Source organism: Meleagris gallopavo, chromosome 9, assembly GCF_000146605.3.
Source record: "Meleagris gallopavo isolate NT-WF06-2002-E0010 breed Aviagen turkey brand Nicholas breeding stock chromosome 9, Turkey_5.1, whole genome shotgun sequence".
In the NCBI taxonomy this organism is placed as follows: domain Eukaryota; kingdom Metazoa; phylum Chordata; class Aves; order Galliformes; family Phasianidae; genus Meleagris; species Meleagris gallopavo.
The window spans coordinates 10,712,121-10,724,577 of record NC_015019.2 but is presented as its reverse complement, the minus strand read 5'-3'; the positions used below and the strand labels follow the sequence as shown (position 1 = coordinate 10,724,577).

General features: G+C 46.7%; 1 protein-coding gene across 1 annotated transcript in view; it reads right to left on the bottom strand.

Moving 5' to 3' along the window:
* The window catches only part of LOC100543162 (gamma-aminobutyric acid receptor subunit alpha-3), a 75,998-nt gene that overhangs the window by 41,269 nt on the left and 22,272 nt on the right, over positions 1-12,457 (bottom strand). The window contains exon 3 of the mRNA XM_010715274.3: positions 10,968-11,089. Within this exon, the coding sequence (XP_010713576.1) occupies positions 10,968-11,089 (122 nt within the window). The remainder of the gene's footprint in view (positions 1-10,967; positions 11,090-12,457) is intronic.

Below are 12,457 nucleotides of genomic sequence, written 5' to 3'. Positions count from 1 at the left end.
GTCATTTCTCATCCCATCCCGTCAGAATTAGACATCTCCTCGCAGAAGTTTTGAAGAAATGTCTTTCTCAAATATATATTTATTAGAGGCAGTGTATGCCAGTGTTCTTTACTGACATGTTTTTTGGCGATTTGCAGCCTACAGTGGAGAGAGCTGTCTCCAGAATATGTTGGCTGCCACGCTGCCTTTTTTCTGCCTGTTTTCAGCAAAGACTCTCTCTTTTTACTTGCCACATAAAAGCCAGAACCTGCTTTTTCTTGTCTTCTTTTTTCCCCTCAGTCCCTTGTTCCCATCACTCCCCTGTGCCCAGCTCCTTGCTGACACAGGGGTTGCCCGTGAGTTCTGCAAACACACTGTAGGAACCCAGTACTGGGCAGGGGCTGAGCCAGACTCCGTTCCACACAGTTTTTCTGTACCCATCTCTCTCAGGCTCTGATGCAGCAAAGGGCAGTGGCAGAGCCACAGCATCAACCTCCAAGGAAAGCTGCATTCCCAGGGCAAGTGATGTTCAGAGATCCCCTCTTCACCTGCAGGAATAGCACTGCAGCAGGCCTCAGAACACTTACACAAGAAAAAAAAACAGTAAAAATACAAAAAAAAGGATTGCAAAATAGAAACTATTGCAACAGCCCCTCAGCCTTGGAAGGGAGAGTAGAGCAGCATCAGGAGCTCCAGTCCCCTTTCTGCCTCCAGCTGCTTTGGCCCTGACGCACCTCAAGGGAAGAGATGAGGGAGAGGAGTGGTGGTGATGCTGTGCCCTGTATCACAGTCAGTGACCCCTGCTTGCACCATATCCAGCACCTCCCACCAGTGCACAGCACAGAGGCGGTGCTGGTCTTGGAGGGCATCCTGGCAGGAAACCACATCAGAGCTCCCTAATAGAGCTGTAACATCGCAGCTTCAAATTGCCTGCCACCAGGAGACAAATCCAGGCAGGCAAATCACTGAGAGCCGCAAGGATCCAGCTGACAGAGCTAATCCCAGATACGTTTAAATGAAAATGCCCAGGGAGCCTCACTCAGACCCTACACGACCACTGAAGCTCACTGCTCTGCTCCATTCTTGGTTGCAGCCTGAGCAGAAAGCACAAAACAAGGCAGAGAATAGGGAGCAGGCCCCACTAGCCCTCAGTAATGCTTCTGCTCATGTAATCACAGACACCATACAGATAAATGTTACCACAGTCCCCCAGAGAAATTGCTCCATGTTTTCTTAGCCCAGCCTCCAGCAGGGACATGCAGCCCAGGGGACACTTCTTGCTGACTCCAGGCTTCACATTAATTGTGCCGTCCCACCAGCCATTAATCAAATGTCTTCCACTGGCATTTTTATTGAAAATCAATTTAATAAAGTAGGTGGGAGTCCACATGCTTCCATAACACCAGATAAATATTCATGGAGGCTTGTGCTGCTTTAGCTAAACGAGATTTTTAAAATTAACTGGTGCAATTCCCATGCTCCTTAATATAAAGCTTGGCTTGCCCTTGTTCAGGGCACTCAGTGGCATACCAAGGAACAGTATGCTTTCAGGCTGACACCTTTTGACAAGGATGCTGTCATTGGTATGATGACTCTGCTGGGGTCACTGTGACCTGGTGCAAATCCCCAGAACCACAGCTGGATTCAGGAGAACTACCTGGAGTGCAAACCTCACATTAAGCCACTAACAGTGTGGCCGCCATTTCTACCTCCACGGGTGTGCCATTTGATTTATGCTTTTCCCTCCTTGTTTAAGCAACTGTTGTGCTCCAAAAGCAAATGAAAGCCATGGGAAATTCTTCTCCTGGATGCTTATTGAAGAAGGTGAAAAGCAACCAAGCTAACACATCGGTGAAACACACCCACACAACGCTTCGAAGTGCACAGGGCACAAGGGCTGGGAGCAGAGCCAAGCACCAGGCTCAGTCCCACGGGGACCACCTCTCTTCTGTAGCACCTGCAGCCAGCATTCACCCTGGGGCAGCCCCTTGCTGCAGGACAGCAGTGCCCAAGGCCCCTTCCTGCAGCTCTCCCCCTCAAAGGCAGCTATTAGCGTCCAGATGGAAGCAAGTAAAACCTGACACATTGATCAAATTTAGTAGAAAGGTGGGATCCAGACAGCCCTTATCAGTGTGGGACTTCTACGGTGTCTAACAGCTTCATTGTTAACTGGAGCAGCGAGGAGCTGCGGCTTCCAAAAAACAGCAATGCAGGGCAATTCAGCTGCTGCCAGGACTGCTGTCACGTTATCCTAGTGATACCCTTCTCTTGAAAGGCAGTTCTTTGGAAATCAAGTGCATCATCATTTTGCCTCTGCTATTAACGCAAACTGACTTGTTTTCATCGTTTCAGCCTCGACCTAATTCCCCGTGCACGCGCTCCCTACAGCGGCTCAGATCTCTGGACAGGATTTGCTTTCTCTGTGCTTTCGTGACATGGAGGCTGTGACTAGTCCCAGACAGCCTAGGACTGAGAAGAAGGTGCAAAGAGCACTCCCTGTCCTCCCGAGGCAGCGACAACCTTGTTTCCAATGCCCCAGCTCCAGGCTGGAGATGAATACAGCCCACAAACTGCAACCCTACCTCCTTCCCCTTATCCCCAGAGGTGAACAGTATCCACTTTCTAACTCTACGTGAGTCCAGTCACTGAGTTCCTCCTCATCCACATCATCCGCCGTGGGGACAGTCCTGCAAAACCCTGAGCCTGCTGATCCGCCCCTGTTGAAGCAGCTGTCCTTCCAAGAGATCACCCGTGCTGGAGACAAACTGCCTGTCAGCAAACAGCATTAAACACAGGGTATCATATTCAACAGATAATGGCATGCTTTTAGTTTATTCTCTCTTGGATGCAGGTCACACAGCTAATGTCATCTCCAAACACCGAAATCTTGGATGTGAAAAGGTAAGCTTAATTGCCTTGAACAGCAACTCTTGTATTGACTCCAGCAGCAGGCCCATAAATATTAATACAGCTATATTTAGCCCCTTTCAATTATACATACAAAATTAAATATCTTTCTGGGAACAAATCAGTCAGGATAGGGTTTGGGGTTTCTTCTTCCCCTTTTTAATGCATTGTGCATCAAAATAATAATTCTAATACAGCTGTGGATTAAAAAAAAAAAGAAAAACAACAAAACAGTGGATGGAGGCAAAGGCTTGAAAATACTTCCACCTGCCTCAAACAACCATTCAGCACACATTCACACCAACTGCACACTCCTAACCCACCCCATCTTCTTCTCTCCCTTCTCATCTGCTCCCTTCAGTCCCATCCCTGCCTGGGTAGAGGCGGGTTCCCACCTACACCACGGCCATGCCCAAGCAGTGCCTTCTGCAGCCGAGGAGCTTCTCGTTTGTACAAAAATCACATAGCTACCCTCCTGATGTGCAAATTAATTATACGTCGCTTTCCTTGCCAAAGTGGACCTAATGGTATTAGTCTTACATGACAAAGAAAAGCCATCAGAAAGGCTTTCTCGTAATGACAGTGAGATCGATGGGAGAAGAAGAGCTGAGGTTTCATACTTTTGTTCTTTAATGCTCTCACAGGCAGTCAGGATCCTTTTCTAGGAAAAGATTTTTCCAAATTCTTAGCATGAGAACAGGTACATCTCTCCAGAGGGAAGGGCTCTAATCTCTCTAACTGGAACACCTCTAATTTAATTCCCACATGTGCAAGTCCCTCTGTAGAAAACAACGTCTGGAACGAGAAGTTTACACCCTCATTTTTGGCAGAACAGTGGCTGTTAAGTGGCTAACACGGCACTCACAGCACTACAGGAGACGTCCCTTCAGGTAAGCATGAATTCAGGACTGCAAAAATCAAACCTGCTCTGTGTGAATGCAGATCACTTCCTCAATGCAGAGCCTTTGCCATATTCCCCCTTTGCAAACTGCCGTGTGTGGAGGTTCCTTCTTTTCTTTATTGTCATTGCATCCCTTCCCTTAGAAAGTTTACCAGAATTGCAACTCATCCTTTCAAAAAAGAAGCACCTGAAATTACTTTTGCAGTTGAAATAATGCCTCCTGAATTTTCAATTTATTTCGCTCCAGCCGTGAATCATCCCATCCACTGATTCAATCTGAACTTTGTCATCAATGGGATTTTCCAGTCGACTTGAGAAAAAAAAACACTTGCTTTACCCATGTTGTTGGTTTGAATTATGCTATTCTAGAAAGTAAAGTGAACAGGATGTCCTTTTCTCACAAAGCAAATTGCAGATTCAGAACTAAGCTATGCCCTATGTTTGCAATTAGCAGTACACCACAAAAGTGTTTCTTTTTTTTAAAGAACCATTAGTGGCATGTCTTTCAGAGTCGCACTTTTGAAGGTTAGGATGCAGAGACAAATAAATCAGCAGAGTAAATTCCTGGCCCCACCAGACTAAGTGAGAGTTTTGCTATTTACTGACAACAAAGTAAGAATTTTACTTTAAGCAGAGCTTGGCTAAGGGAACCCATAGGCTCAGCCCACACAGCCTTGTAGCAGCTCACTTCCCAAAGCCCCACAAACAATACTTTGATTTAATCAGATAATAATCCTTAAACAAACAAAACAGCATTAACACACTACTGGTCTAAATCAGCAGCATCAATCCCCTTGTCACAAGGAGCCATGAAGATGTGATTTGAACTCTCCCTCCAGATGGAACTGGTCTGAAATCCACCACCAGCACAGTCAGTGACTTTTCCTCATCAAGCAGACACAATTGGTGCCTCTGTGTAGATACATGAATTGCTGCAAGCATTTTGTCTTCTAGCGCAATGAATAAAATAACTGCTCTTTCCTCAATATCTGACCAGTTGTTTCAACACCAATTTCCCAGAATTAACCAATTAAAGTTGTTTTTAAACTCAGTAGAAGCTAATAAAAAGAAAAAATCTTATTTCACAATCTGAATTAAAGACACATTACAAATCCCTTACATGGGACTGAACGGATGGAAGCTCTAATAAATGTCTAGCTGCCATGGTCCAACAGATCAATAAAGACATCCTTGTAAGCAGTTTATAGCCATCTATAACACCATCTACTAATGTTCTTAGAACCACTGAACACATGTTCAGCATGCTTATACACCAGCTCATGCCTTCCAGAGTCATCATAAACAAATGGCATCATCCTATCTCTAGCTCATACCCACAGCTTCCCCTCTGGGGAGGGACGAGCTGCCTGATCTCAGCATTGGCTTCGGACAAGTCTAGGACCGAAGCTTTGAGAGGTATTCCAGTATAAATGAGTTGGGTACAAAGTCCTCCAAAAACTTACTCTCCTGGAAAAATGTCTCAACCTTTGGGAAAATCTTGCTAACATGCATATATGCACAGTGGGGTAAGTGGCTTGGGACACACTCCTCATTGCAAATTAGTAAATAAAGTAGTAAATAAAATAGTAAATTAAGGTAGTGTCTAAAAAAGGCACCCAAAGCAGCTTGAGAAACACCTTTACCCTCTCCAGTTCCCTGCAACCTGAAGGCTTGGTCACTCCCCCATGAAGAACCAAGGTGACCAAGGACAGCTTCATCAATGGGGATCACTTAGCTGCACAGTTCCTGCCTGGACAGGGCTGCTGGCAGGGACCCACACGGTGTCTGTCCCACCTGCCCCTGCCCCCAAGGGACACGGCACTGATTTGAAGCCCAGGTGCTGCTTTGTACTGGCAGTGATGAATCTTTTCACGATGGGTTTCTGACCCCTCCGGAATGTTTGTGATATCCCTGAAGCTCTGATACAAGTCTGTTGCCCTAAGCAAATTCATAACTTATTTAAGAGTCACCCTTAGGCATAGCTGTCAAGTCCATATTCCTCACTCGCCTTCTGATGTGTACATGCCTTTACACACTGAGCTCCCTCTCCCTCTACACCAGGGGTTTAAACAGCAGCACCAGGGATTTCTGCACAAGAGAGGGGAGCATCAGGGGCTGTGCAAATCCATGGCAAAGCTGCCTTCAGAGAGCTGCACTCAAGGGGAAAGCAACCTTTTTTTTTTTTTTTCCCCCCTGTATTTGGTCATAGATCTTAACTTCAGAAATTTGACAAGACGGAGCAGGGTCCCTGTTGCCCAGAAAGGTAAATAGAAGAAATCACTGCTCAGGCAATGTTTCAGCTTCAAATTAAAACTCATCAAGGAATCTCAGACAAAGACAAAAAGCTGAGATAAGACATGGATTTTCCTCTAAGAAAGAGGAAAATTCCTCCCCAGAGTAATCAATGCAAGGCATGAAGTCAGATCAGAGAGAAAAGATGAGAAGTTAGGAGAGGTGGAATATTAAGGCAGAGAAACAGATTAAGCATAGCTCTGAAATCCTGGAAATCAAAACAAAACACAACGGACCACTGGGCTTGTCATCTAATGCTTCTCCTGCACAAACAACAGATCGAGATAATGTTTATGACATGAGTTGTAGGTAGCTTTATGACACACAGGTGAAAAACAGCACCTTGGAGAGTAAAGGAGCTCGAGGGCAGAGAGAACCCAGCCCCCCTGGTTCCTGGAATCAGCTGCAGGGAGCACTTCTGTAATTCTTTCATTCTATCTCAGCCCCTCTGCCTGGATGGCCATGTAATAACTGAGAAGCCGTTACCTGCAGGAGGTCATGACAAGAAGACAGAGGCACTGGGTGTAACACACTGAGCGGCTCACAGGAGTGTGTCAACATAGATGGAGCCACTCTGAACCCAAGACCAAAACATTTGGCCATCAGCACTTGAGTTGGTGAAATATGAGTAGTAAAAGACTTTTGCTTGCTCAGAAGACATCATGCCAAACTGCACCATCAGTAAAACAAACAGAAAAAAACACTGAACCATGGAAAGAAAACAGGGAAAGCTCCAGTTGGGGTGCACTTCACTTAGAGAAGAATAAAGAGAATCTATTAGCAGGATAAATATTAACAGGTGGCTACAGATCAAAACCAATTGCAAGGCAGAGCTGACATAGCAAGCCCAGATAAAAGGCACCAGGGGTGCTTGTGTTGGGCATCCTTGATTTGAGTTCTGTACAAGAGGCAGAGCCTGAAAAACATTTGAGCCAAAGGGCTTCTGCGCTGAGCCCACTGCGAGCATGAAGATGTTGACAGCAAGGCATGAAGAACAACATCTCACTGGAAATGAGGAAGAGGAGGCAATCAATATCCCCAACTGTGAGGACACAAGATGGGACTTTCTCTCTGGCTGGGGGGACCCACTTGCTGCCAGCCCTGAGGATGATGCCCCGCCACCAGGGGAGAAGAGATCATAAGGGCCGCATACCTTGTTCTTAGTGAATGGCATTGCTTTAATCTAGCTGCTTGTGTTTGCTGATCCCTTGCCCTGCAGTAGGCTCCTAACCCTCATCACATCATGGGGACACAGACCAACAAGATGTCTGACCTGGTCCTGCTGATGGGGCAGTGTCTGGACAGACATATGTGGACTCCAGAGTGATGAAATAGGAGTTTTTCCAAGGAAATGCCACAAATTACCCTGAAAGTGATGCTGCATCCAGGTGGGAAAACAGCCATCGAGACCAGACCAACTGCTTAACATGCTACAAATTACTATTTAATTGCAGTTGGAGAAACTGGCTTATCCAGAAAGTTTGAAGTCCATCTCTTAAAAACTGCGACCTCGTGGACCTTCTCCTTGTGACAAAACCCTGCCCTTCTTGGCAGCCCCTAGGAAAGCCCAGCAGCTTTCTGGAGCGCAGTCTTCTCTGACCACCCAGTATGGGAGTTTAGTCCACCACTGCTCCAGACTCACTCAGAACCTCACACACTGAGCAGCACCTCAGACTCCCTCATCTCCTCCAAACCAGACAGCTTCGGAGGGTAAGGAGGCTGAGATGGGAGAAATCTTTCCCCTGCTTAGAAATGGCTATAGAAAGGCCCCTGTGCCTCCTCCCTGATAGAAAAGGGAAGAAACATTGAAACTCTCCATGTGATATTGCCAAAGAGCATTAAAAGGAAGGAAAAGGCTGTGAAAAGTCTGGAAACCTCCCATCTACTTCTCCCCTAGCATTCACAGGATCAGTGCATTTAAGTTGCAACAGAACAAACCCAACAACCACCAGATGGAAATAACGCTGCTGGAGGTGAGAGCTGCACAGGGACCATCGCTGAACCTCAAACAACCCAACGACAGGCACTATGACCTCTATGAGGTGAAGGTGTGGGCATCCAGCTGGCCGTGCAAGGACTGCAGAACACCAATCGCTCTTCACAGTAAGCAGCCAAAGCACACACACAGTTGTTGTGCATCAGTCATTCTCAGAGTGTTACTCAGTGTCCCATCACTCACATTCATGCCCTTCCTTTCCAGGTGTATGACATCTCTTCCTTCGTCAGCCAGCCCGACCCATTTCTCCTGGCCATAACTTCTCACTCCAACCCTTGCAGTAAGGCAAGCACCAGGTTCAAAGCAGAGGCCCTCTCTGCAGGAAGCCCCAGCAGCAAAGAGAATTTGTGAGCTATAAATAGGTGCCCCTCACCACAGCCCTGAGGGGCCAGGCAGAGCATCCATGCAATCCACCACTCCAGACTGAGAGGGTAGGCCAAAGCTGCCCATATAGAACCTCACTCTGCAGGAGATTTTCTTCTCCCACAAGGTTGGCCGTGACAACAGATGTCTCTACTCCCTCAGGGTCCATTTCTGTTCCTCTTCTGACTTAATAACCCATCTGCAGTGTTTACCCAGGGGAAAGACAAGTTATCTGCTGAAAGTTCCTTCCTCTCCAAGCTCCATAACACAATCCATTTATGTAGCTACTCCTTTCCCCATTTCCTTCAGTGGTCATGGGGTCAGACACAGCAGAGGACTCAGGCCATTGGAGCAAGCCATTCCCAGGACACGTGACAGAAACAGGGGAAAAACCTCCTACCAGGCATGGAAGACTTCTTGCTGACACAGGTGCTTGTGTCCCCACTGCCATGGGTGTTCCTGAAGAAGGGATCTAATAGACACTTCTCCCCCTCAGCCTTTCTTCCAACATGGCTTGGTGCATGCTCCCAGACATCCAAGAATCACCAGGACTGCAAGGACTCCTCACGTAAGAGGATGCCCTGAGCCACATCTCAGGGATGGGGTAGCACCCAGGCACGGACCACAGTCTCTGCAGTTCTGGGTGCTCCTAAGCAGCCTCAGCACTGCTGTGCTTCAGTCTGAGTCTGCAGCATCCTGATGGGAAGAGGAGCTTTGGCATGGCAGCTATTAGAGTGGGTGGCAGCAGATGGTGGAAACAGAGGGGATAAGAAAATAAATACAAAGAGGCTATCTTGAGGGGAGAAGTCACCACATCAACACTCTGTTGCTTACACAGACTCCTTTTCCAAAGTCTAAACAAACACTGCTCAGTTCTCAGTGGGCACGGAAAAGACTTTGCTGGATGCGGGGGCAGGAGCCTGGGCACAGCCAGCCCCATACTGCTCCCATGTGCTGACAAGGGGGTTCAGAAGAACACGTCTGACACAAAGTGAGGAAAACAAGGCCAAGAAGTGAGCCTGCAAGCCCTGCTGCCTGGTTATCCACTGGTTCTTGCATAACCTTGGGCACTGGAAGCCCATCTCTTGCTGACAGTCACGCCAGGATGGCTCCCGGTTTGCAGCAGGTTCATTTCTGCCTGAGCCCCCCAAACCCACAGCCTTTGTTACAACCTCCTATCTGCATCTGCCAGAGTGTTCCATGAGGGAAAGTCAGAGGTGAAAGCAGTCTTCGAGCATGCAGTGTCTGGCTCAGGCAAAGACAATTTATTATGTTAAGCACATTATTAAAGGATCTAAAGCAACAGAGCAGAGATATTCCAAGAAAGGTTTTAACTTTCCCAGCAAGGGGGCTCTTGGGAGTCCTCTTGTTAATACTTAGTACAGGGATGTCTGCAACTGAGCCTACGGTGAACATAAATGCCCCCTCAGTCCTCTCTCAGAATCATTTGAGTTAAATCAATAGAGCCATCGGGGAGACTTGAGGAAGCAAAGCTATTAGTGGGACCGCAGTTAATTCTGGGGGAAAGAAACAAGCAACAAAAGCAATAAAACTGATGGATAGGCTATGCAGATAGAATAACCCTTTCCCAGCTGGGTTCTGCGGCATGGCAGCCCATCTGAAGTGAGGATGCTCACTGGAAAAACCCTTCTCCAAATTTTACACAGCCTCTTCTTAGGGCCATAGCTCTCTAGGAGAGATGTAAGAAGACGACCACGACAAGGTGGAGACAAGAAGGTGGGCAGAGGAACACAGGGTGCAATTCCTGGCTATTGCTTTATAACCAGCACGCAGGAAGACAGAAAGCTTAGTAGTGAGAGGTACAAGGAATGACAGATGCATGGCAAGTCCAGCTCTGGGTAGGAACTGCAGTTCCTCCAGTAGGAAGGAACATCTCCCTGCTGCTTCTTCCTCCATACAGCATGGTAGATGCATGCCATGAGCACTGGAAGGTGACTATCTAGGGTTTTGCTTTCTAAAGCACTTAAACATCTGCAGGTGCTTGGAGAAGAGCTCAGCAGCTACTGTAATGGCAATGCTGAAGGAAGCTCAGAAGATAGCAGAGCCCAGCTGAGTGCATGGTACCCAGATCAGTACACATAGAAGATCCCCCCAGGTAACAGCTATGTAGGGAACAGCTGAGAAGACATCAAGAGAGAGGCTCTGCAGCAAAACTCAGCAACTAAAAAGCAGTGCCAATGTGGATGGAAGGTTCTGCAAGCTGGTGGTGTCATAATTTAGGACATGATACTGCCTATTAAAGTAGCAGAAATAAATAAAATTATATTTGCTCCATCTACAGGCCTACCAATGTAATGTCACAGAAGGCCACAACAGTTGTAGAGACTTGTTCCTCTCTTCTCACAAAATACCAAACAACGAGACAGAACGGACCCAAAACAACGCAATCAACAAGGGACTGGCTCTGGCTTTCCTCCCAGTACCATCAGTTTTGTTAAAAAGTCATCTGTGCAGCCCCTCATTTCTAAAGCTGCACAGGTGCAGAGAACATCACTCCAACCAACTGACCTCCGAGTCCAGGCCTTAGGCGGTTGTCATAGCCATCCAACAGCCTGTCCAGGATGCGCGTGAAAATGGTGATGTTGTCTTTGCTGTCATCGACGACGTCTGAAACATGCTTCTGAGAAAGTCTGGTGTGTTTGCGGAAAAGAGGAGAGAGGAAAAAAGCCACAATCAGAATAGAAATATTCTTTATACACTCTAAATACCTATGGAAATGAAAGGACACTTATTCATGTCCCAGCCCAATTAGGAGTACCTTGTGCTGGTGTCCCTCTTCTGCCCCTAAGAAAGGCAGATGGAGGAACAAAGGTTTGGGGAATCTGAGGGTTATTCAAGTGCTGGCTTCTCCTTGCAGGAGGCACGCAGCAAGTGCTGCCAGTTATTTACCATATCAGCCCATTTCCAAGTGTTCTCCCCCTGGGAAAAGGAAAGAGGGATAGAAAAATGGGAAATCAGTAAAGCAGGCTGGGAGGCTGAGTCTGCCATTAAAACCCTATGTGAGCCATTTCTGCAGTTTGTTGAACTTTCCCTGTTTATAAAATCAAATGAGTTTTCATGCTCCTATCTCCGCTCAATGCAAGAAGCCTAGGAGCCCCAAATAAGATGATTTCCTTGGGGCGTTTTCTGCCCCAGGTGGAACAAAATAAGCAGCACATTTCTCAAACAAAACTCATATCACCAAACAAAATATCCAGTGCAATTTTGCAAGCCCAAGGGGCTCAAATAGCACATTTGCATTTTGTGTTTCCCTTTCAATCAACAGAAAGAAGCCTACGAATCCTCACAAAACTGGCTGCTTCAAAGATTTTAAACAGCACAGGGTATCTATCAGTGCTGAAGTTCCAAGTACAGCTTTTCCCAGCAGAAATAACTGGTAGGAACAAAACTAATGAAAAGGCAGAAGACTAAGAAACAGAAAACAAAACAAAACTCAGTAGAGATGCTGAGATTGCAGGAGAGATGGAGAAGGGAATAAAAATACAAAAGAATAAAAATAAAAAATAAGGGACGTGGCATAACACTGGAGAAAGCCCAGCAAACTCCTCCGAGGTGCAAAGCAAAAGGAAAATCACTGTCACCAAACCAGTGTTCTAGAGTTCTGCTCAGGAGGTGGGAGCAGCCCCAGAGCACAGCACAGGGCTCACTCAGCCCATCAGCTCTGCTCAGCTTATGGGGTGCAGCCATGGCTTTGGTATGAGCAGGGAAATGAAGTGCAAGGATTGAGAAATCATTATGAAGAGGAATGAAAAAAAGAGAAGAAAAAAAAGGAAGAGGAAGGGTGCAATATCAGTGAAGCTGTTCAAAGCGTAATCCTGCAGCATCCCATCTGGTTAGATGAGCCACCTCTGACATTATGAGTCCACCTGTAAAGATCCTATGAGGGGTCGAGAGGGTGACAAGCAGCAGAGCTGCTGGGAGTTTTGTACCAAAATGATTCCCCAACACAAAATCCCTTTCCTGTAAGATAAAGGAATAATAAAATCTGATTTCTACCA